Source organism: Microcebus murinus, chromosome 18 (assembly GCF_040939455.1).
Source record: "Microcebus murinus isolate Inina chromosome 18, M.murinus_Inina_mat1.0, whole genome shotgun sequence".
NCBI classification, from domain to species: Eukaryota; Metazoa; Chordata; class Mammalia; order Primates; family Cheirogaleidae; genus Microcebus; species Microcebus murinus.
The window spans coordinates 20,130,875-20,154,840 of NC_134121.1; the positions used below are offsets into that span (position 1 = coordinate 20,130,875).

Below are 23,966 nucleotides of genomic sequence, written 5' to 3' on the forward strand. Positions count from 1 at the left end.
GGTTATTATGAATAGTGCTGCTACGAACATTTGTGTATGAAGTTCTTATATGAACATATGTTTTCAATTCTCTTGGGTATATACCTAGAGTGGAAACTTATATCAGATTGCTTTGCCTTTTTTTATTTGGGAGAGTTACCCCTTTCCATTAGGAATCAGTGCATTAACACTGTGAGATGTGCTAAAACGAAGAGTGACTACTTCTTCTGAATTTTAATAAATCATGACTAATATTAAGACTCAGATCAAGCTGCATTCTTAAGAACCATTGAGAATCCAGAAAGCAGTTTAAAACAGAGGCTGTCTGAAACTTGAAAATGCTCCTACCTTTGACCATATAATTCCATTAGACATTTGTAAACAAAAATTGTTCACATAGCCTTATTTACAAAAGTGAAGAGCCAGGTGTAGTGGCTCACACCTGTTATCCTAGCAACAAGGGAGGCTGAGGTGGGAAGATTGCTTAAGCCCAGGAGTTCAAGACCAGCTTGAGGAACATAGTGAGAAATAGCGACAGCCTCTCTCTTAAAACAAAACAACAACTATATATATACACATACACGCACGCGCGCACACACACACACACACACACACTAAAAAAAAAGGAAACAATGAAAAAAATTTAGCTGGGCCAGGCATGGTAGTGCATGCCTGTAGTCCCAGCTACTTGAGAGGCTGAAGCAGGAGGATTACTTGAGCCCAGGAGTTCGAGGCTATGATTGTGCCACTGCACTTCAGCCTGGGTGACAGAGCTAGACCCAGTCCCTTAAAAAAAAAAATGACTAAGGGTCTAACAAGAAAAGAGTGTTTAGGGAAATCATGGAATATCTACATAAGGAAATATTATGAAGTGATTGAGAAGGCACTTAAGATACATGAAGAAAAGAAGGATATAAAATTATATATATATATCATCATATAAAAAAATTAACTCAAATGTATCAAAGATCTAGATGTAAGAGCTAAAATTGTAGGTAAATCTTAGTAGCCTTGTATTAGACAACAGTTTCTTGAATATGACACAAAAACATAAGCAAGAACAACAACAACAACAAAGATAAACTTCATTAAAATTGAAATCTTCTGTGTGTCAAAAGACACTATCCAGTGAGTGAAAACAATCCACGGAATGGGAGAAAATATTTGCAAATCATACATCTGATATATGATAGAATATATAAAGAATCCCTATAACTCACTAAGAAAAAGATAAACAATCCAATTAAAAAATGGGCAAAAGAATAGACATTTCTCTAAAGAAGATATACTGGCTGGGCATGGTGGCTCATGCCTGTAATCCTAGCACTCTGGGAGGCTGAAGCAGGAGGATCACCTGAAGTCAGGGGTTTGAGACCAGCCTGAGCAAGAGCGAGACCCTGTCTCTACTAACAATAGAAAAAATTAGCTAGGCATGATGGTGCATGCCTGTAGTCCCGTTACTTGGGAGGCTGAGGCAGGAGGATTGCTTGAGCTCAGGAGTTTGAGGTTGCTGTGAGCTAGGCTGACACCACAGCACACTAGCCCAGCCCAGGGGCAGAGCGAAACGCTGTCTCAAAAAAAAAAGATATACTAATGGTCTAGAAGCACATGAAAAGTATCATTAGGAAAAATCAAATCAAAGCCACAATGAGATACTACTTTATACCCATGAGGATGGCTATAATTAAGGGGGAAAAGGATAATAACAAGTGTCGGCAAAAAGGCAAAGAAATTGGAACTCTTCTACATTGCTGGTGGGAATATAAAACACTGTGGTTGCTTAGAAAATAGCTTGCAGTTTCTCAAAAAGTTAAATGTAGGGTTACCATACGACCCAGCAGTTCAACTTCTAGGTATATTCTCATGAGAAAAGAAAACATGTTCATACAAAAACTTGTATAGGAATATTCACAGCATTATTTATAACAGTGAAAACAACCCAAATGTCCATCAACTGGTGAACAAGCAATATGTAATATATCCATACAAGGGAATATTATTCAGCTATAAAATGTGAAGTACATACTACAACAAGTACATACATACTACAACATAGATGAGCCTTGAAAACACTGTCTAAAGTGAAGAAACCAGGCACAAGAAACCACATATTGTATGATTTCCATTTATGTAAAATTTCCAGAATAGACATTGATAGAGACAAAAAGTAGACTAGTAGTTGCTCGGGGCTGGAAGAAGGAGGGAATTGAAATTGAAGGGGGTATGTCTTTTTGAGGTGACAGAAATGTCCTGGAAGTAGACAGTTGGAATAATAGAATAACCTTGTGAATGTACTAAAAGCCACTGAATTGTACACTTTGAATGACAAATTTCATGTGAAATTTTGTTATATGAATTATATCTCAATTTTAAAAATAAGCAGAGGGAAAAATGTATTTAAAAAGTACAATTTCAACTGTATAAAATATATAGAAAGAACACACCAAAATCCTCATCTCTGATTCAAATGACTTTTTTTTCTTGCCTATAATTTCCAAATTTTCTAAACTGATCATGTATCACTCTCTTCTCAGAAACAAACAAAGTTAATCTAATGAATTTGATGTTATTCAAATGGAAGAATACATTCCTTTAGCATCAATACAACATTTATGAGTTATTTTCCCACACTGAAAGGTTGGATGAGATAAGGCAAAGCTATTTCCTTGTTCAAGACAGAAGTCCTCCTACTGTGGCAGAACTGGGAAGCCCTGCCCGCCTTCCTCTTGCACGGTTTCCCCAATGCAGGCGTCAATTTGCTGGAAGACAGAAGTGTAGGACGAGACGCTGTATGGGGGCTTTCATAAGTAGAGAGCCTTTGGCCAACACTCTTACACTCAAACTGCGCAGTTGAAAATTACACCTATATAGCTTCTATCTTTGTAATACAATTTTAAAAACTGGGCAAGTATACATGTATATTAAAATGATCCCTGTAAGCCAAAGGACAATTCTATTTAGAAAGGCAACTTACGCAATGGCCAAGAGGAAGGGAAATCCAGCTGCATGAAATGGGAAAACTTTTTATTTTATTAAAAAAAAAAACCTCCCAATTGGTGAGGCTGTTACAAAACCTAACCCCATCTACACTGTTACCAGCAGAAGGCTGAATATGAATCTAATCATCAAGTCACTAATAATGCATATGGATATAGTCAAATCACATCCAGACATTTGCTTTTAATTTCAAGGCATTTTAATTTACAGACTATCTTGAATCTGTCCTAAAGGGTCAGAACTTAAGGCAACTGGAAGAAGTACTGCCAGCCCACTTCCTGAAGTCACAATTACAGCCCAGGACATCATACAACTTGTTAGGGCTGGTACAGTAGAAACAAAACAAGCCCTGTCCTTAAGGCTCTTTGAGTAGAATGTTCCCTCAGATGTCAAAGTTGCATCTCTTGAAAAAGAACAAGAGATGATGCATCCATTGATCAGACAGGAGAAGCTGAGCTGGGGCAGGTCTTTCTGGTGAGCTAGTCGCACTCTCAAGCTTACCCTCATTGTTTCACTGTGTAACAGCTCAAAGACTTGAAAGGTTCTGAATGATGCAGGGAAGGGGTGGGCAGGGGCAGAGGTGAGGGGTGTGGCCTGGGGAGGGGCAGCAAGGGAGGGTCTCTGGTCAGCTTGGCTCCTTGGCTGACTTCTTCCTCACTCTATGGTACCTTTCCAAGGAATTCACTAACTTTCTATGAAATATGGAATACATTAAAGGGTCTCAAGATATACCTTGGTTCATTCATTTCATAGTTTATTCTGATACCATGAAACAAAATGGTAGCCAAAAAAGATTTCCAAAAAAGCATATCCTGGAAGCAAGGCAGCATGGGAGGTAGCAAGGGCTGGGGAAGAGCAAGCCTTCAGGTGGGTCAGGTCAGCTGGAACCCCTGGCCTGGCCCAGCCCAGCCTCTTCCCAGTACTTTATGCTGGGATAACTGGGTCCCTGACACTGAGGGTTGAAGAAGAAAGGTGAAGAAGGCCCCAGTTGGCCCAGAGTGAGGTGATGGCAGGGACCAGGCTCAGTGTGAACATCACCTACAGTGAGAACCTTCACAAATCCCCACAGCAGAGCTGCCGTGAATTCTTCAAGACCTGGCCTGCCTAGTTGAAGTGGCCACAGCGGTTCTGCTCCCTTTCTAGAAATTCAACTTTAAGGCAAATGTCTGGATGTGATTTGACTATATCTATATGCATTATTAGTGACTTGATGATTAGATTCATATTCAGCCTTCTACTGGTAGCAGTGTAGATGGGGTTAGGTTTTGTAACAGCCTCACCAATTGGGAGGTGTTTTTTTTTTTAATAAAATAAAAAATCCTTAAAGGCTGTTGGACAGCCATTGTCAGGACTTGGAATGTAGAATGGTCGCTGGCTCATGGTAACTGGGACAAACAATGGTCCCAGGAAGAGGGTGAATTAAAGAAATTGAATGATTTGGAGAAACCTGCAGAGAAAACAGTTGACTAACTAGAGGGGTAAATCAAGAGCTCACGGCATTCAGCAGGAATTTCTGGCCAAGGATTTATTATCTGAAACTCTCTGCAAATGTGATAAAAGAGGAAAGTAACAACTGAACAGCTGGAAGGGTGATTTACAATCCAGTTCTGCCAGAAAATTTCAAACATGTAAGACCAAAAATGAAGGGACTGGGGCAAAAGGTTCGTGTGCCCCTAGCTGACCACTGACCACCACCACAGAGCACAGCATCTGCCTGGAGGTGAAACAGCTCCATTCCATGAGCTCGGCTCTGGCTGAGTTAAGGCAGAGAGGGGTCTTGCCCTGAGAAACAAGCACATCCAGCCCTGTCCTCCCTGGGACAGAAGGTGGCACTGCCACGTTGACAATCCTATACCTTTTCTCTACAAAAATGCATTATTTTTGCAAACCTAAGTAGAGCTCCTGTCAGTTTTTCATGGTCTCTACGTGGTTACCCTGCTGAGAGCCTCAGCTTGTCCAGAGGGTCTTTCCCTGCCCTCATGACCCTAGCGCTTTGGACCTTTAGGGGATTTCCTTGGACAGGTGAGAATTCTAGTGTGTTCTAAACAGACCTAAGTTTACCAGCTACACTATCATCAGATTTAACAGGGTCATTTGTTCTCCTGTGATCCTGTAGCTCCCTGAATATAAAACAGAAGTCACCAAGAAGTAGGGTCCAGCCAAAGCAGGTGAAAAATAGCTCAGAACAGGTGTCTGGCACTAATGCTATTCAAGCATCCTTCATTGAGACCTATTTCTCATCTGGTTAACCAGATTATTGGCTCAGAGAGACTGGCCTTATGTTTTACCAACAGTGCCCAGCAAGAAGCTATGGGAATTCAGGGGCTACTCCCAGGGTGGGGTCTGCACTCAAAGCTTAAACCTTTCTGTCCCGAAGCAGATCTCTGTAGGGCTGAGGCCAGTGTTGTACATGTCTCTGCTGGAAACCAGGCCAGAAGCATGGTTTGGGGAGGGCAGAGAGGAGAGCCTGCCTGAGGAAATGAGGAGGTGCTGAAGCCAACCACATAGTTCTCAGGAGAGATACATGCTTCCTTCAATGGCATTTCTCTTCACTATTTCCTTTACTGACTTGCATTTTCTTTAAGGGCATTTTCATCCATTTTGTGGCCTATTTTTTCTCCCCTTGTTACTAAAAAGAAATCAATTCTGAACATAAGTTAGCAAGGAGAGGAGTGTATTTTTCTGTTTGCCAAGTATGCAAAGTGTTTTATGGTTCCAGTTGAATTTTATTTGAATAAAGTCATAAGTGAGCCTGAGCAGGCAGGGCTTTGCGGTCTTGCCTTAAAACTGAGCTGCTGCCGCCACCACTCTGCAGCCCAGTGCCCTGAGGGATCAGCCCAATTCACCTACTCTGAGGCAGGTCTCGTGGGGCAAAGACAGGATTCCACTGAAGTCCCAGGATTTTAAGGATCGGAAAGACGGGAGCCAGAGAAGATAGCAGAGGTGAGGGGTGAATAAGTGAGTGGGACTCCAGGTCCAGCGGGACTCCTGCCCTAAATCCCCTGCTTCAGTCGGAGCAGTGAAGTTTTCATGTTTTTACATATTAGCTCTGTGGCCTTGGGTCACAACAAGCATAGTACCTACCTCCTACGGTAGGTTGATGGAGCAAAGTGATCGCCTCAGGTACATGCATCTAGCACAGCGTGGGACACCCAGTGGATGCTCAAAAAAGGTTAGTTAGCTATTATGTTTGGATTCCACATTAGATTTTGTTAGAAGAGACAGTTTGGAAATCACTGATTTGCCGCTTCTCCCTCATTTTAAAACAACTGAAAAATACCTTTGTTAAAGTATACAAAAAGAATATAAATGCATTTGTATTAAGATAATTTCCAAAAAGAATACCAGAGTAAAAGGAAAAAAACCATTTCTTTGCTTCTCCACCTACTCCCACTCCAACTTCCTTCCCTAGAGACATCCACTGTTATCATTTCCAGACCTTTTAGTTACACATTTACATATATAAACATGCCTTTTGCTTTTTACATGAATAGAATCAAACCATATGTGCTGGGCTGTAACTCACATTTTGCACTTAACAATGTATCTGTGAGGTTTTTTCCCACGTTAGCACATCTAAAATATCCTCCATTTCACTACTTTTAAATTGCTATAAAATATTCAATAGTATGGATATACCTCGATTTATTTAACCAATTCTTCAATGATGAACATTATCCATTTTTTGCTTTTAAGGCTGTAGTTCACCTCTTCCTTTGTACGTGTGTGGATTTTTTGTAGACTTCTTGCTTAGATCTCAAATTATTGCCTCACGGGACATGCACATTTAAATTTCTAACAGATAATAAAAATTTATTCTCCATAAAGGTTATACCAATTTGTATACTAGCACTAAAATCCTGTATTGGTAGTCCTGTAATTTTTTTTTGCCAATCTGATGTAGGAAACATAGTATCCTATGTTGTTTCCCCCCCCCCATATTTATTAGCCAACTAAATTCTTCAGTGTATTGTCTATTTGACCCTGTACTCATCCTCTAATGGCTTATCTCTTTCTAATTGATTTTTAACAATTCTTTTTTTATGTGCTAGATATTATTTGTCTTACAGGGCTTAAACTATTTTTTTAATCCCTTGATTATGTTCATGGTTTCTTTTTCCAAACAGAATTTTGTTCTTTTTATGTTGCCAAACCTTTTAGTACTTTTCTTTATGGCTTCTGGGGTTTATGTCTTGTTTATTCCCCTGGTACTCTGTTATTAGAGGGTACTGTATTCTTCTCATTTAACAGAGAGGACGATTCACTAAGTTACAGCAGAGTCAGTACCAGACCACAAGTCTCTGTCGATGGCTGGCCCAAGGATTTTGCTACTAAATCACACTGCTTCTCTATTGTTATCAGCAGTTAAAAAAAAAATCTAGTTTTAAAGAAAATTCAAGAGGTATGAGTCTCTCAACTTTGATTTCTTCTTCCCTTTCTCCTTTCTTCTCTCCCTCTCCATTCCTGCTAGCATGAATTCTGTGTATTCTTTGCGTGACTAGGGGACAGAGATGAGTCAGCTGTGATTCCTGCATTCAAGAAGCTCAAAGCCTGTGTGTATCTACCAACATAAACAGAAATTACCATAAAACATAGAAATTTGGAGTCTCCGTGGATAGGAAATCTGAAGAAAGCACAATGATGTGTTAGCAGGGATCCTGGGGCCCCCAAAAAGGCTTTAGAAAGACATTTTGCACTTGGTCTTTTTTTTTTTTTTTAAGAGATGAGGTCTCACTATGCTGCCCAGGCTGGATTCAAACTCCTGAGCTCAAGTGATCCTCCCACCTCAGCCTCTCAAGTAGCTGGGACTACAAGGTGCATGACACTGTGCCCAGCCGAACCTGGTCTTTGACTCCACAGAGATGAAATGTTTTTAACCAGCACTACTACATTTCACCTGTCCAGTAGAGGCGCACAGTCCCCAGACCTGCTTACCTGGCTTTGAGATTTACAGAGACACACTGACCTAGTTTGCTCACTAGAGATGTTAAAAGGCAAACCTTAAAGAAAAACACATTGAAACTGTAATAAAATTTGATAACTGATAAAGTAATAATGTATTTAGGATCAAATAAGTGAGGCCTCTGTGACTCACAAAATGACTATTCTGTAAAACGGGATCAACGCTTAGATAAAATGATGATAGAACATTCTCAAAACATGAAATACTGTGTAATAGACAAACAGCAAATCCACACAGAGTACTCTGTATCACTTTCATGTTAACTTAGAGAAATCACTGCAACAGGGGATTACACACGTAAGCCAATGGACAGAATTGTCACACAGTGAAACACTGGGGTGAAGCCCAATGACCCAACCCATCAATTTCATGTTCCAGCCTCCCTCAGGAAGATCTTACCAGGGTTCCATCTGTCAGGGTACAGCCAGAGAAGCGTTTTGCAAGGAACCCCTCAAAGTTAGTTGTTCTCTGAATAGCAAAAAGAAGCAATTTCACCTCAATTTCCTTAGCTCTGGTACGCATAATCTTGGCAAGTTCTGTCCTTCAAAACAAACAGATAAGAATGTTGTCAAAATGAACGTTGTTCAAAATCTTAAGTGTCATTCAAGATAAGACAAACTAAATGGCTTTAGCTCATAGTCACACACACAAAAATGTCTGTGGTCATTTCAAATCCTGTTGTCTTGTTACCTGCTTAGTCTAACACCTGGGGAATAGAAATATATATTCTAAATAAGAATTTTAAGGTGAAGTTATCTACCAGTCAAAAAAATCAAGGATTATGGATGGATGCTAATTTGTTTATATGGTTACTACTAGGTTTATATCTTTAAACTTTTCAATTTATTTATTTATTTTTTTGAGAGAGAGTCTCACTCTGTTGCCTGGGCTAGAGTGCTGTGGCATCAGCCTACCTCACGGCAATCTCAATCTCCTGGGCTCAAGCAATCCTACTGCCTCAGCCTCCCGAGTAGCTGGGACTACAGGCATGTGCCACCATGCCCGGCTAATTTTTTCTATATATTTTTAGTTGGCCAATTAATTTCTTTCTATTTATAGTAGAGACAGGGTCTTGCTATGGCTCAGGCTGGTTTTGAACTCCCGACCTTGAGCAATCTGCCCACCTCGGCCTCCCAGAGTGCTAGGATTACAGGCGTGAACAACTGCGCCCGGCCTAAACTTTTCAATTTAATTTAATTTCAATTTGCTAATAATATATATGAAACATTTACTATTTTTACAATTTAACACACTAATTGCACAAGTCATTAATTACTAAATTACAAAGCCCTCCCTCTTCCAGAGAGCTCAATAACTATCTCTTCAACGAGAGAGCAGGAACTCTGGAAATATATGTGAGAGATGGGAATTCTCATGTGAAAAGTGACACAAAGATGCTTAGGTGGTCCCTGGATGTAAAACTTACATGCAACTCACTCAAGTGTTGTGATTCAGAATGTAAGTTTTTAGGTAACAGTGACATGTGAGTTCCTAGTAAGGACTAAGCTATCATCATCTTCCCACACAAATAAATGACAAAATCAAACAAAGAGCTTCTGAGTTTGAGAATGATATATCTGTAGGATTTTAGCCAAAATTCTAACAATAAAAGCTTGGCAGCAACACTGCCATTAGCAGACAACAATGGCAGGTACTGACGCTCACAGAGACTTGTTGGCTTTAGTACACTTCCAGTCTCCTGTAGGCTTCATTTTTTTTCACAGAATTAGTTTGCAAGTCTGCTGAACTGTAGGCCAAAGGGAATTAGTTAATAGTTTCTAAAGGAATTCACTCTTTCTTTGATAATCAGGATTTAGAAGATGACAACAACTAACTTTAAATCAATACTAAAAAGTTATGTAAATCTGTGGTAGCATATGTATTTCTTAAAACAATAGCCACACAGAATGGAGGCAGGCACAGTGTCACATGCCTGCAGTCTCAGCTACTTGGGAGGCAGAGGTAGGAGAGTTGCTTGAGGCCAGGAGTTTGAGTTCAGCCTGTGCAACATAGCAAGACGCTCATTTCTAAAAAAAAAAAAAAAAAAGTTAAACAACAATAAAATAGCCACACAGAGTATACAACACCAAGAATGAATCCTAAAGTAAACTATGGACTTTGGGTGATAATGATGTGTCAATGTAGGTTTACTGATTATCACTCTGGTGGAAGGTGCTGATAATGGGGCAAACTATACATGTGTGGGGAAGGGATACCTTCTGCTCAATTTTGCTGTGAACTTAAAACTGCTCTAAAAAAATTAAGTCCATTAAAAAAAGTCCATATCCCTTAATTCAATTTTTTTCCCACAGAATGTGGGAAAAAAGCATGGAATTTGTACTTTCTGTGCTAAGATGGATGAGTTATGCTTACATATGGGCCTTTCCCCCCCCCCTGTTATTAACCTGGAGTTAGGTGTCAATTGTGTTAATTAAAAGGGAATATATAACTAATAAGAACCAGTTACCAACGCTGTTGTAGTATAGTTGCAAATAAAGAATATAAAAGTTTGGCTCTAGCTTTATTGTAGATACACTGATCTAACCTTCTTGGGCTTTAATTTTTCAATATGAGGGACTCTCTGGCCCTGGGCTACACTCATGGGTACCGTAGAGAAGATGAATGAGAGAAGGTCTTTAAAATGCTTAAAACACTCAGATGCCAATATTATTATTTAATAGCTATCCAGAGACTATAAACACTGTATTAAGGGTGGGAAATTCATTCGGCAAATATTTCCTCAGTGTCTGCTATGTTATTAAAGTAGATACTGCCCCTGTCTCTATGGAACTATCTATCTAGTAAGTCAGAAAATCAAAGTGATGATGGATATATACACAGACCACTGATATATGTGATACAGATGTGGGGGGAAATGTGGGGGTGATGAATTACTGTAGGTAAGTCTGGCAGATGAGTCTTGAGCTGGTGAAGTAGAGAAGGCAGGCTGTTTGAGGCAAGAGGTAACAAAAAAGGAAGGTTCTGGAGCAAAAGGGGGATCAGAGGGTGGGGCTATAGCAGGATGGTAGTGGTAAGTGGTATCAATCATTTGGTGGAATCTGGAAGTGATACTCAATCCACAGGACAACCGGAACCACTAGAGACTGGAGGGGGTAGTGGATGGGGAGGAATTGATTTTGAAATTTCAATTAACACCAGAACCAGTAGGGAGCTGGACTCTACCTTGTCACGTGGCAAAATTCCACTGCAATCCTCTCCGTCATGTACCACTCACGTGGAAACATACGGCCATATTTCTCCTCATAGTCCACGAGCTGGCGTTTTATCCAGGCATAGCGTCTGTCAATTTTGTCCAGCCAGGCAACCTCATGAAGGCAGGGAACAAAAATCACTCCAGTGCTTAGAAGCAGTATTAACAGTTTAAGGAAGCAAGTAAAAACACTGAACCAAGACAGAGACAACCAATCTCTGTATTTCTTAAGGTTTTAAAGAATCTAAGCTACCGTTTTTACTTGATCCAGAAGTTTTAACCTGGGGTCCACGATTGGGCTCCAGGGGTCTATAAATTTCCAGAAACTATGCAAAGTTTTATACATAGGAGCATTTTTCTGGGGAGAAGATCTGTAGCTTTCATTAATTTCTACAAAGGATCAGTGACCTCAAAATGGTTAAGAACCACTCAACTGTAAAGTCAGTCCCTAGGAGTCACTGTTCAACAATCAACGTTGTATGTAAGTCGGTAACTCTAAATAAAGTATAAATCAGTAGGCTTCACGGGATTCATTTTTCAATAAAAATCAAATGTTACATTGGATCTCATTTGGTCAATACTTACATCTTGGTTTTCTTGAAAAAGTACTAGATACTCTGACAGATGCTGTTTAATAAACTTTTTGATGATTTCCTGTTTGATTCTGGGGTCCAAAATATTAGCAACCAGACAGGCATCTCGTAGGACATTGCTGGGTCCTCCTGGCCTCTAGTAAAACAAACAACATGCACCAGTTCAAAAGCCAGAAACAACCTTTAAATTGCATGGCCTCTGGCAGCTGCTACTTCTTGTTTCTCTCTTATTGTTAGTATTACTCCTACTCCCTTGATACTCATTCTTCCTACTGTGGATGGATACGTCAGTTACTTGTTTCTCCATGAAGGAATCATTAAGCTCATCTCACAGTAGCCAATATAAAAACTACCCTGTGAATCAGCAATGAGACGTTTTAGAAAACAGGGCCAGCAATGATGATAGGAAATTTTATTTTCTGAATACCAAAACTGAAAGAGACCTAAACAGCCAGAATGACAGCAGCCTGTGATGTCGGAAGACTTTGTCGAAGAGGCCTCCAAGCCAGAATGACAACAGTCTCTCTCTACCTGTGCCATTTTCTCCTGATTTCAACCTCTGGGATTCCTGTTCTCAAAGTGCTATATTTGTGTCAAACAGTGTGGTAGCCTTTAAAACCTAAAACCAGGTTCCAGAACACCAGACTTGTTTCACTGATAGTCAACCACCCAGACAGATAGCCAAAGGTAAAATATTGTGTATCAGTCCAAGCCTGAAAAGACCAGTGGAAGATTATCAGGGGCTATACTGATACATCATGATGGGATGGCCTTTATATTACCAAAGGCAAGTGAATCTTGCTGAAATTTTCTTTATAGTAAATCACTGAATGAATGTGATTGGCTGAGTGGACTATAGTAAAAAGAACACTTGGAATCTACTCTTGGCTTGGCTAGAAAGCCACTTAGCTTTGGCGCAGTTACCCAACCTCATCTGAAAAATAATAATTTTTAACTAGAGGATGAATACGGTTCTTCCAAATCTTTATTTTAATTTTTTTTAATCAATTCTTTCCAATTCTATCCATCTCAACTGAGGTTCAAGTGCTTCAAATCATTACATAAGCTGCCTGAGACCTAAATTGTTAAAATGCTGACTTGTTCCATGCTGAGTGGCTGTTATGTCATCCACTGAATACACTAACTACTCAACTCTTGCCTCTGGATGAAAGGGTTTGATCTGATGGAGAAGTCACAGAGGCTAAAACCTATGGGTTCATGGGTTCAGATTTTTTCATTTACAGACAATTTACTAGGTTACCTTGGATAATTTCTTTTTTTAAATTTTGATTTCCATTTGTGAAATAGGAATAGTAACACAAGGCCTTTAAGAAAAGTCCATAGTTAAAAAGGACAAAAGAAAACTCAAAAAAGAAAAAGAAAGAAAGAAAAAAAACACGAAGTCACCGAGCCAGAGACATGGGAGGCAAGCATTAAAGAAAGCCATTTAACTTCATCTGCCTGGTGGGTTCTGAGAAAAAAAGATACAAAGTAGGTCATGGTTAGTTTCTTCTAAATAATAAAGATAGGCTTTATCCATCTTTCTTGAAAGGGCAGCAGAGTCTAGCAAAGCTGTCTGGGGCCTGAGAAGAGACCAGTGCTCACAATTAGTGAATAGCCTCACAATCCTTTTTATTTCTTTGACCTTCATTTTCCTCATGTAGTAAACAGGAATAATGGTTTTCCAACATCTACTCCCTCCCTGCAGTTATATCAGATGACTCAGGAATATGAGGTTCTCCAAGAGAAGTGCTTTATAAATAAATATCTGATTACTAACAGACAGCCATAAAATATGTAGGCATTAAAATCAGGAGCAGGTTTCCTATAGAAAGTAATCTACAAAAGCTGGGCCAACCACACCCACCTACTTCCTACGTTTCTTTTATGGAGCGCACGCACAAAAAATGCTGAAGATATTTCCAGTTATTGAATTATAGAACAGATCCAGGAAACGTTCCCTGGCTCAGTAAATGAATGTATGTCTCCTCTCTCCACCCACCAAGTTCAGCACGGAAGGCTCCTTACCCTGCGTGCTTCAGTACATTTCTGCCTTGAATGATTCTTTCTCTTGAAATAGCTCAAATAATAGAGGAAAAAGGCTTCTATGGGCTCTTCCCGCCCCAACACATGCAAAGCATTAAGATGACATCTGCTACAGTTTGAAGGCTAGAGCTAAAAGCAGTTACCAAACCACAATGACAGCCAAGTGAGGGAAAGCTTGTTACATGAGAAGTGTAACCAATAGCTCAAAAGTGAAATACTGTGGGCTTTGCAGACACAACACAAATAGCTCCGTTACCAGTGAGAGCTAACGGGCATTAATTCCAAAGAACAGGATTATGGTCATTAAAAGTGAGGCTCCCTAACTGTGTCACTCAGAGAGTTACATAAGCCCATGGATGCTCCTCCCAGTTGTCTTTTCACCAAACCGAAACCAATAAGTTACATAACAACTCTAAAAAACATTGTGGTTTCAAGATTTTTTTTTTTTTAAACACAGCCATAAGAAAAAAGGAATCTATAGAGTAGATAAGATATGAGGTTTGACATATATGTACTAACTTAAACCAAAACGAATTCTCATTTTTGATGCCGGAAGAACACAAATGAGGAACTATGTTGCTTGGGGAGATTTAAAATCAAGGATGGTCTCATTATCCCAAACTTGTATTCAATAGCAAATGAATTTGCAGCTCCCAGCAAACACTTTTGGAATGATAAACAAATGGCAACTGTAGTTGAGTAGGAATTGGGAAAGAATGGTGATAATATCTAAAGACTGGAAGGAAAATGAAGAACAGTACCTTGGTGCCCTGGGAAGGAAATGCTTCTTCAAAGTCGGCCAGGATCTGCTGTCCTAACTCAGTCTGTGCAGCCTTCACTCTGTGAGGAAAAGGGAACATGGTATAATTTTCCAATACCCACAAGTGCTTATGTACTGATGATCCCTAGGGGTCAGAACTATTGACGTCTTTAGAGAACATCCAGGAAGTGGACAGGGATGTGTGACTAGGTATGACAGGTCACACACCTGTTAGTAGCAGGTTTATGACTAGGGCCTGTGCATCCAATTTGTTCTCAGGATGGATTTTCTATATCCCTAAAGTTCTTCGAGGTCACCCCTCACCTGTTGTGAGGTAGTATATGTCAATCTTTATAAAAGTTCATTAGTGGGTAGTTATACTGTGGGAAAATGTTATAGAGTAACATCCAACTCAAATATAAATCCATTTTGGATGACTGGCATAAATGCGAAGGGGGCTCCATACTCTTTTCAGGGTGGTGTTTTTGTTTTTGTTTTTGATCCCAGAAACCAATAACAGGATAAGTTTTTAAATAAATGAATGCAAAGAATGTTTTCTGAAGTAAAAGTAAAAAAGAGCCAAATGACAAAATGAACTGCTAATGAAGAGTGAAGGCCACTGAAGGAAGATTTAAGTTCCGAAATTTGTGCATATGAAGATGGAATTCCAAGAAAAACCAGTTAGAATGCAGAGGCTGGTACTTAGCAGTGGTTGCACGTACACTAGGAGCTCTGGTCTATTTGTCAGCTTGAATGCAAGAGGAAAAAGGACAAGGATGAGACATGAGCTCACATCCTGCAGTTGATCATGCCCTCTTGTCCCTGTGTCTTCCACGTCCCCTGCCAGCCACCTAACGTCAGTGGCCGCCTCACAGAGCTGGAGTGGAGCTGTGCTCTGAGGCCCTGCTGGATTGCTCTGTGCCACAGGCAAATACTTTATCTTTGCTAGAAGCACCATAAAAGAGCATGCTTCCTTTCTTGGTCTCCACCCAGTTCCTTCCAAATTAACTTTATGAAGTTTCTAGAAATGGTGAACAGCTCAAAACCACAATTTCTTTGGCTACTAATGAGTGTCTGGCAACCTGCTGAGATTTTTTTTTTTAAATAAGGGGATAGGCACGACCCAAAACAGTCTGTTTTCTCTGTGGCATATTTATAATTATGCCTTATTCCAAATACTTTCCAGGGTTTTTCCACTACGTTCAAAACTTTTTAAACCACTCTTATAGGTGGGTTTTCAGCCTTTTCAGTCGGTTTTCAAGGGGGCCAGAAATGAGTTAGAGAAGGCTATTACTGCAACAGGTTCTCAGATCAGAATCAGGGCCATCCATCAGAGTAGCCCAACAGACAGTGGGAAACATTCTTGAGTGTGAACCCTAATATAAAAGAATATGCTTCCATAAAATTGTACCTGAAAGCATCCTGTGATCCCCACCCAGTAAGCCAACACATGGCCCCCTTTGGTGCTAGGTCACAAGACAGAGCTTCCAGGGACTCGGGCCTCTCTATTCTTACCCTTTTTGGAAGCACACAAACAGTACCAGTTCCCTCCTAAGCCGCAGGGACTCCTGTAAGGGCAGTCCCACCCCTGGCCAGAGGCACTCACAGTCACGTTCTCAGGGCTACTGACCACCTCAACAATACTGGTGGGCCCAGCACTGTCTCTTTCACCCCCGACCCTCATCCCCACCTGTCTATAATTCCGCATTCTTGCTGACTCTGAAACGGAGGTGGCTAAAAAGATGACCAAAAGCCTAGGATGGGACTTGGCACTATCAGAGTACAAAAGGAAGGGTGAATCACCAGACCTTGATATGTAGATCTCCTAGCCATGTTCTTTAATCTACTTTCAAAGTCAACTCTAGAGATAGGCTAGACTTAGCTATGTCACGAGTAAGCTGTGTAATCATAAGTCACTTCCTCTATGTGGGCCACAACTAAGAACAGCTATGAAATAAAGGGGTGGGGATAGAGGCCTGTACTAGACGATTTTCTGTGTCCTCTCCAGTACTGAGTACTCCATGACACCCATCTTACAGCGCTAGCTGGCTTTACTGGGGGCTACAGGCTGGATGCATACTTAATGTTGGAGCAGAAGAATAAACTGCATATAAATGTTCCCAACAATAGTTTTCAAAGTAGCTGTCAGTGATTCAGAAGAAAGAACAACCATCCTCTTACAGACATTACTGATGATATCTGTAAACCCAAACCACAATCCCATGTATTTGCAGGGTGAGATGTGCATCGTAGTTTTTATAATCAATTGCCTAAATAGGATCTTAGAAAGAATTCAACAGACAGAAAAGAATATATCTTTGGCCTCACTCCTTTAAATTTCTTCCTCTTAAAACAATGAAAATTAACTCCCTACTGTAAAAGGATGGATCAACTGAGACTCTTGTCAGCAGAGCAGATACATGCATTCAACTACCAAGATTTCCTATCCATTCTTATGAAAGTCACCCTACACCTCATAGACAATAAGGTAAATAACAATTCTTCCAATTCTTCTAAACAAGCTCAGCCTGCAGCGTGGTGGTGACCAATGTTGGTCACTCTTAGGAGATGAAAGATTCATGGTGCTGCTCAGCAAGAAAGGTCAAACAAGTAGTTTCTGGCATTCTCCTGCCATGTGACTTCAGGGTTGTTCAAAGGTGCCCTTTCCTAAGTATGTTGTCAGTTTTTCATAAGGGATGGGAGATTATGAAAATTATTTAGACATTTGTGGATAAAGTAACCCTGACACTTTCATTACCTTGTGAATGACAGTCCCAAAGAAAATACCCTCAACAATTCCTATTCAATAAACCCATTGTCCTCCCAAATACAAAGAGTCTGTACTGAACAGGATGGCTAATTAGTCAGATGCTACATTTTTCAAACAGACAGGCACTATAAAGAATCTTAACCTAGAATCTCAGTGTGACTCAGTGGGATGCTTTTGAGATCAACCAGGACAATACTCATACTTTTAAAACTGAGAAGGAGGCCCAGAAAGAACTTGTCAAAACCATGCAGCTAGTCAGGCCCTTCCATTCCCTGCTTCAGGACTTTTTTCACTATGCCATGTGACTTCCCAACCTGCCAAGCCCCTCTCATAGAAGAGGTTAGAAAAAGATCTGAAAAATATTTTAGTGCAAAGATTTCCTGGTTTTCAAGAAAATGTAAGAATCCTCCATTCTCTGTCAGGAAATATTGATTTGTGACTAGAAGTATTTGCTTTCATGGATATGCTTAGGCCAGGAGGATTTGAAACGTAAAGATATTAGAGAAAAAAAAAATCTTTCCTTTAATGCTACATTAAATGTTTAAGCATTTGCCAGAAGGGGTAGTTGGAAGAAATAGCTATACTCAAAGCAAGGCTCAAGAACTTCATATTTCAAATATATGAAGGTTTCAGAACACAACCTTTGTACAATTTATAGACAGCAAGATATTAAATTAGAGAAAATGAAGCAATGAATGCATAGGGTGGAACTCTCCTGCCTTCTCCCCACCCCCCAAAACAAACAGCGATTTCTATCATTTCCAGATGGTTCTACCATCACTATTTAAACATAAGAGAGGAAAACTCACCAGAAATGATGCTAAAAATAAGAAGTCTGGACTTTCCTCAAACTTTTAGTACCTCTTAAAAAACAATTATAGTCAAGCACTGAAAACAAGAAGCTTTCTCCTCATGTTCTTTTTAGTGTTACTTTGCACATATTAACTTATACAAAATTATTGCCATTAGTGTGAAATGAACTAAAAGAAAAGTAAATTCTCCTGTGTTTCCAGCAGCCCTACATGATAGAGCACTGAAATATTATTTATAGAATGTTGGATTTTCTCTTTTTAAGGGAAAAGTCATTACAACAGTGAATTACAAAGTTCCTTCAAATTTATAAAGGTACCTCTTTGACAAAATGTTGAAAAGAGCACACTCAAAGCACAGGCAACAAAAGTAAAAGTAAACAAGGGGGGCTACATCAAACTAAAAAGCCCACCGGGGAAATGCAGATCAAAACCATAATAAGATATCACCTCACACCCTAATGGAAGCATCTTTTCTTTTTTTTATTTTTATTTTTTTTTATTTTTTTTTTGTTCTGTATCCAGTGGAGTTGCATTTTTCTTTTTTTTAGAGATGTGGTCTTGCTCTGCCACCCAGACTGCAATGCAGTGGTGTAATTATAGCTCACTGCAGCCTTGAACTCCTAGGGTTAAGTGCTCCTCCTGCTTCGGTCTCCGGAGTAGCTGGGACCACAGGCACACGCGCAGACCATAGACACTGGCACAGGGGCATCTTTCATGTGCTTACTGGCCATTTGTATTAATATATCTTCTTTGCAGAAATGTCTTTTGCTCATTTTTGAATTGAATTTTTGGTTGTCATTGAGTTTTAGGAGTTCTTTATATACTCTAAACATTAATTCCTTATCAGATAAATGATTTACAAATATTTTCTCCCATTCTGTGGGCTGCCTTTTTACTCTGTTAATAGTGTCTTTCGTGTACAAATTTTTTAAAGTTTCCTGAAATCCAATTTATATTTTTTCTTTTGGCTCCACAATTTTGGAGTCATATCCAAGAAATCACTGCTAAATCCAATGCGGTAAAGATTTGCTCTATGTTTTCTTTTAAGAGTTTTATAGTTTTAGGTTTTAAATTTAGGTTATGGATCCATTTTTGAGTTATTTTTTTGTATATGGTGTTACGTTAGGGTCCATCTTCTATCTTCTGCATGTGGACATCTAGTTTCTTCAGCAATATTTCTTGAAAAGACTATATTTTCCCCCAGTGAATGGTCTTGGCACCCTTATTAAATTCCTATATTATTTTTTATAAATAAAATCCAGTTCTGTCATATTCCTGCCATCAATAATGCCCCTCCCATACCACCAACTGGTAATCAACTCCTAAACACATCTTGACCTCATGGTCACGCCTTGTAAGGTTCTTATCTTTTCTACTCTAGAATATACTCCTAATCTTCGGTCTCTGTACCTCTGTGATCCACCGGACTTTTATAAAATACAAATGAAATCATGTCCCTCCCTGCTTAAAATTTTTTACTGTCCACAAAATAAATTCTTTAGCAAGGCTTATAAAATCTGACTCTATCAACCTATGCAGCCATATCACACTTCTCAAACTACCAAGATATTCTTTCTCCCCTTTCCTTCTTCCCTCTTTGTCTTGGTAAGATCCTACCTGTTCTTTTAAAATTCAGATTAAAATCAAACACTTTTATGATCCCATCTCTAAGCCTCTGCTTCAGTCGTCTTTGGAGATCCTGCTATACCTTGTACAGCACATACCAGATTTGTTGTATCTGTGTTATATTAAAATTTTATATTAGTGTCTTTCTTCTCCATTTAAAAATGGTGAACTCTTTGAGCACAGAGAATGTGTATTTCTTATATTTGTGCCTTCAGTACCCCAACACAGGGCCTAGGATACAGAAAAGGCATAAGAAATATCTATTAGATAAATGAAGGAAAGAGTAAATGAATGTGAAAAACAGATCAACTCTGGTTTATCACAAGAGTAGGGGTAGAAGACACTGGCCTCCTACTTCTTCCCCATCCCCTGAGAACAAGTCTGCCTGCTCCATCCAAGCTTCCTTCTCTCTTGCAGATCATAAAGTCCCATTTGTCTGCCTTCTTGGCTATGTCACATTCCCAGTCTGATATGGCAATTGGCCAGCTCTAAGTGTGAAGGGGTTAGGAAGGATGAGGGAAAGGGTGGTGACTTCCCTCGCACCCTGCCAAGCTCTGTTCCAACATTCCTTAATAGTTCTTTGGCATTTCCACTATAAGATGGCATGCTGAGCACGTACTGCAACCTCCCATTCCTGCCCCAGATCCTCAGAAATAATGAAAAGATTTTATTATAATAAAAATCCAGAACCACGCAAGAAAAGAAGTGGTAGACTGGAAACTCTGAGGAACCCCTGGGAGCACAGGCTTAAACAAGGAAATCACTGCACAAAAATGCTTCTCAAAAATGAAAGATATAATGGTAACAGATACCAGGAGCAGAAGGAGAGCCCAGTGGGATTCGCTGGATCCCTGCAATAGGAGTGACTAAGCCAGTGTCCACGTCTGCATCTGTACCTTGAATGCTCAGCAGGTGTGGCCCATGGGTCTGAGAACCTCAGCAGAGGACAGAGGGCTGACAACACCCAGGAAGATCAAGGAGCCTCCAGGCCCAGGAGATCAGCCGCTAGCATACCCACCTGGTAGGTTCTTCTAGGTAAGGCCCTACCTCACTGTTAGAAGCACTGTCTGTGATACACTTAGCCAAGTAGCAAGTCTCACCTCTCCCCCATGAGCAGAGAGCAGTAAAAGAGCATGCCTGATCAGACTAACAGAATATCAACAACAAAAATGAGCTTTCAGCTAGGAATCACCAAACATTTGAAGAACGCTAATATCGAGAAAGCGAGTCACCATACTCAACAAACTGAAGACCTTACAACGGAGGACAAGAAATAAAACAGGCAACTCAGAGCTTTAAAATACATATAATTTATATTCTCAGAAAGATTTAAGAGTATATTATGCTCACGCCTGTAATCCTAGCACTCTGGGAGGCCGAGGCGGGCGGATCGTTTGAGCTCAGGAGTTCAAGACCAGCCCGAGCAAGAGCGAGACCCCATCTCTACCAAAAAAAAAAAAAAAAAATAGAAAGAAATTAGCTAGACAACTAAAAATACATAGAAAAAATTAGCCAGGCATGGTGGCACATGCCTGTAGTCCCAGCTACTAGGGAGGATGAAGCAGGAGGATCGCTTGAGCCCAGGAGTTTGAGTTTGCTGTGAGCTAGGCTGATGCCACAGCACTCTAGCCCAGGCAACAAAGTGAGACTGTCTCAAAACACACACACACACACACACACACACACACACACAAAAAGAGTATATTATGCCCATGAAAAAAGAATCAGCTAGATATCTTAGAAATTGAAAAGCTAGACTGTTAAAATAAAAATTCAACAGCTAGGCCAAATAGCAGAATGGGCACAGGTGAAGAATAAATTAAAACAGGAAGACTGAGTTGAAGAATTCTTTCAGAAAGCAGCCCAAAAGGACAAAGAGATGGAAAGTATGAAAGAAAAATTAAGAGACATGGTAGCAGATCTAGAAGCCCCAATATTCATGTAGGAAGAATTCCATAATAAGAGAATAGAGGGGACAAATCATAGAGACTACTCAAAGAAAGGAACACAAGAGAATCATATCTTAGAACTTAAGAAATTCATGAGTCTTTAAGAATATAATAAGAACAGGGCATCACAAATAAAAATGACCTATGTCCTAGTAAAATTCCTGACTTCCTCCAGCCCCCAAATTTCAAATGCTTCCAGAGCAAAAGAAAACCAAAGAAAAATAGGTTATCTTGTAAGGGAGTTACAACCAGATTGACTTCATGTCATTAATAGACAGCACTGAATGCCAAACAATAGATGTGTCTATTCTATCATACAATAGCTAAAAGGTGGAAACAACCCAAATGTCCATCAATACATGAATGGATAAACACAATGTGTTACATACATACAATGCAATATTCGGCCTTAAAAAGGAATAACATTCTGATACATGGTAGAACATGGATGAACCTTGAAAATATTAAATGAAATAAGCCAGACACAAAAGGACAAATATTGTTTGATTCCACAAGGGACCAAGAATAGGCAAATTCATAGAGACACAAAGTAGGACAGAGTTTACAAGGATCTGGGGAGAGGAGGACATGGGGAGTTATTATTTAATGGGAACATACTCTGTTTGGGATGATGAAAAAGTTCTGGAAATGGATAGCGGCAATAGATGCACAACAATGCAAATATATTGCTGTTTCACACATTTTAAAATCGTTAAAATAGTAAATTTTAGGTTATATATATTTTACCATAATTATAAAATTTTAAAAAGTAGGAAATCTGAATAGACTAATTACCATAGAAAAAATTGAAAGGATAGTCAAAGATTTGCCTTTAAAACAGGTAACATTACCCAGATGGTTTTACAGACAAAAGCCACCTAGATCTGACAAAGGATTAATATCCAGAATATACAGATAATTCCTACAATTCAATAAGAAAGGGATAACTCAATAGACAAATAGGCAAAGGATATAAACAGACACTTTGCAGAGGAAATGTAAATGCCTAATCATTAATGGAAAAAAATACTAATCTCACTAGTTACCAGGGAAATGAAAATTAAAGGAACTGGATACCATTTTGCATCCATCAGATAAATAAAAATGAAAAACGACAATATCGAGTGTTGTTGAGGGTGTGGAGAAATGGGTATTCACATACTGTACAGATGGTGCTATAGGTACATAAAGCTTCTTTGGAGGGCAAATAGACAGTAGTTATTAAAATTTTTAAAGTATAGGCTGGGCGCGGTGGCTCACACCTGTAATCCTAGCTCTCTGGGAGGCGGAGGCGGGCGGATCGTTTTAGCTCAGGGGTTCGATACCAACCTGAGCAAGAGTGAGACCCCGTCTCTACTATAAATAGAAAGAAATTAATTGGCCAACTAATATATATAGAAAAAATTAGCTGGCCATGGTGGCACATGCCTGTAGTTCCAGCTACTCGGGAGGCTGAGGCAGGAAGATTGCTTGATCCCAGGAGTCTGAGGTTGCTGTGAGCTAGGCTGACACCATGGAACTCACTCTAGTCTGGGCAACAAAGTGAGACTCTGTCTCAAAAAAAAAAAATTTTTTTTTAAAGGTATATAACCCTATGATTTAGAATCTACCCTAGAGAAATATCTGCCTATGTGCAAAGGGGATATATTTTAAAAATTAGAAACAATCTAGTGCTAGCAAAATGGATAAATAATCTGTGGTATGTTATTCTACAGAATTCTATGCATCAATTAAATAGAATGTGGAAAAACATCTCTGAAATACATTGCTAGGTTGAAAACAAAAAACAAGTTTCAGAAGAAAGCATATGGTATGAAACCATTTATTTATAAAACAAAACAAAGCAAAACAAAACCATTAACTGAAACTATAGATTTATGCAAATGCACAGACAGAAGTCTAGGGAGATATCCATTTAATGGCGTTCTACCTCCAGGGAGAACAATGGAATTTGAGGTATAGCTCAAACTTAAGGGAACTTAAGTTTCATCTGTATATGTGACTTTTTTAAACAAAAGAAAATGTATGTATGTATTACTTGTATAACTACAAATAAAGAAACTTAAGAAAAAAGAAGCCTGTAGCAGTGAGGCCTTATTAGGAAGGCAGAGTGGAAAATGATGGCTGCTGCTAAGTACTTAGCCCCTTCGTTTCTTCTTCACTGCAAGGAAGGCCGTTAGGTTTTGTCAGTGGTGATTGTCTCTGTGTTCTCAGTGTTCTCTTTGCTCCTGTTTCTAATAGAAAAGTCACTGAATTCACC

At 39.5% G+C, this 23,966-nt stretch overlaps 1 protein-coding gene across 1 annotated transcript in view; it reads right to left on the minus strand.

The window, feature by feature from the left end:
• VPS53 (VPS53 subunit of GARP complex) overlaps nt 1-23,966 on the minus strand; it is a 156,173-nt gene that overhangs the window by 82,185 nt on the left and 50,022 nt on the right. The window contains exons 8-11 of the mRNA XM_075994275.1: nt 14,551-14,629; nt 11,736-11,879; nt 11,123-11,265; nt 8,339-8,480 (exon numbers count right to left, since the gene is read on the minus strand). Coding sequence (XP_075850390.1) covers nt 8,339-8,480; nt 11,123-11,265; nt 11,736-11,879; nt 14,551-14,629 — 508 coding nt within the window. The remainder of the gene's footprint in view (nt 1-8,338; nt 8,481-11,122; nt 11,266-11,735; nt 11,880-14,550; nt 14,630-23,966) is intronic.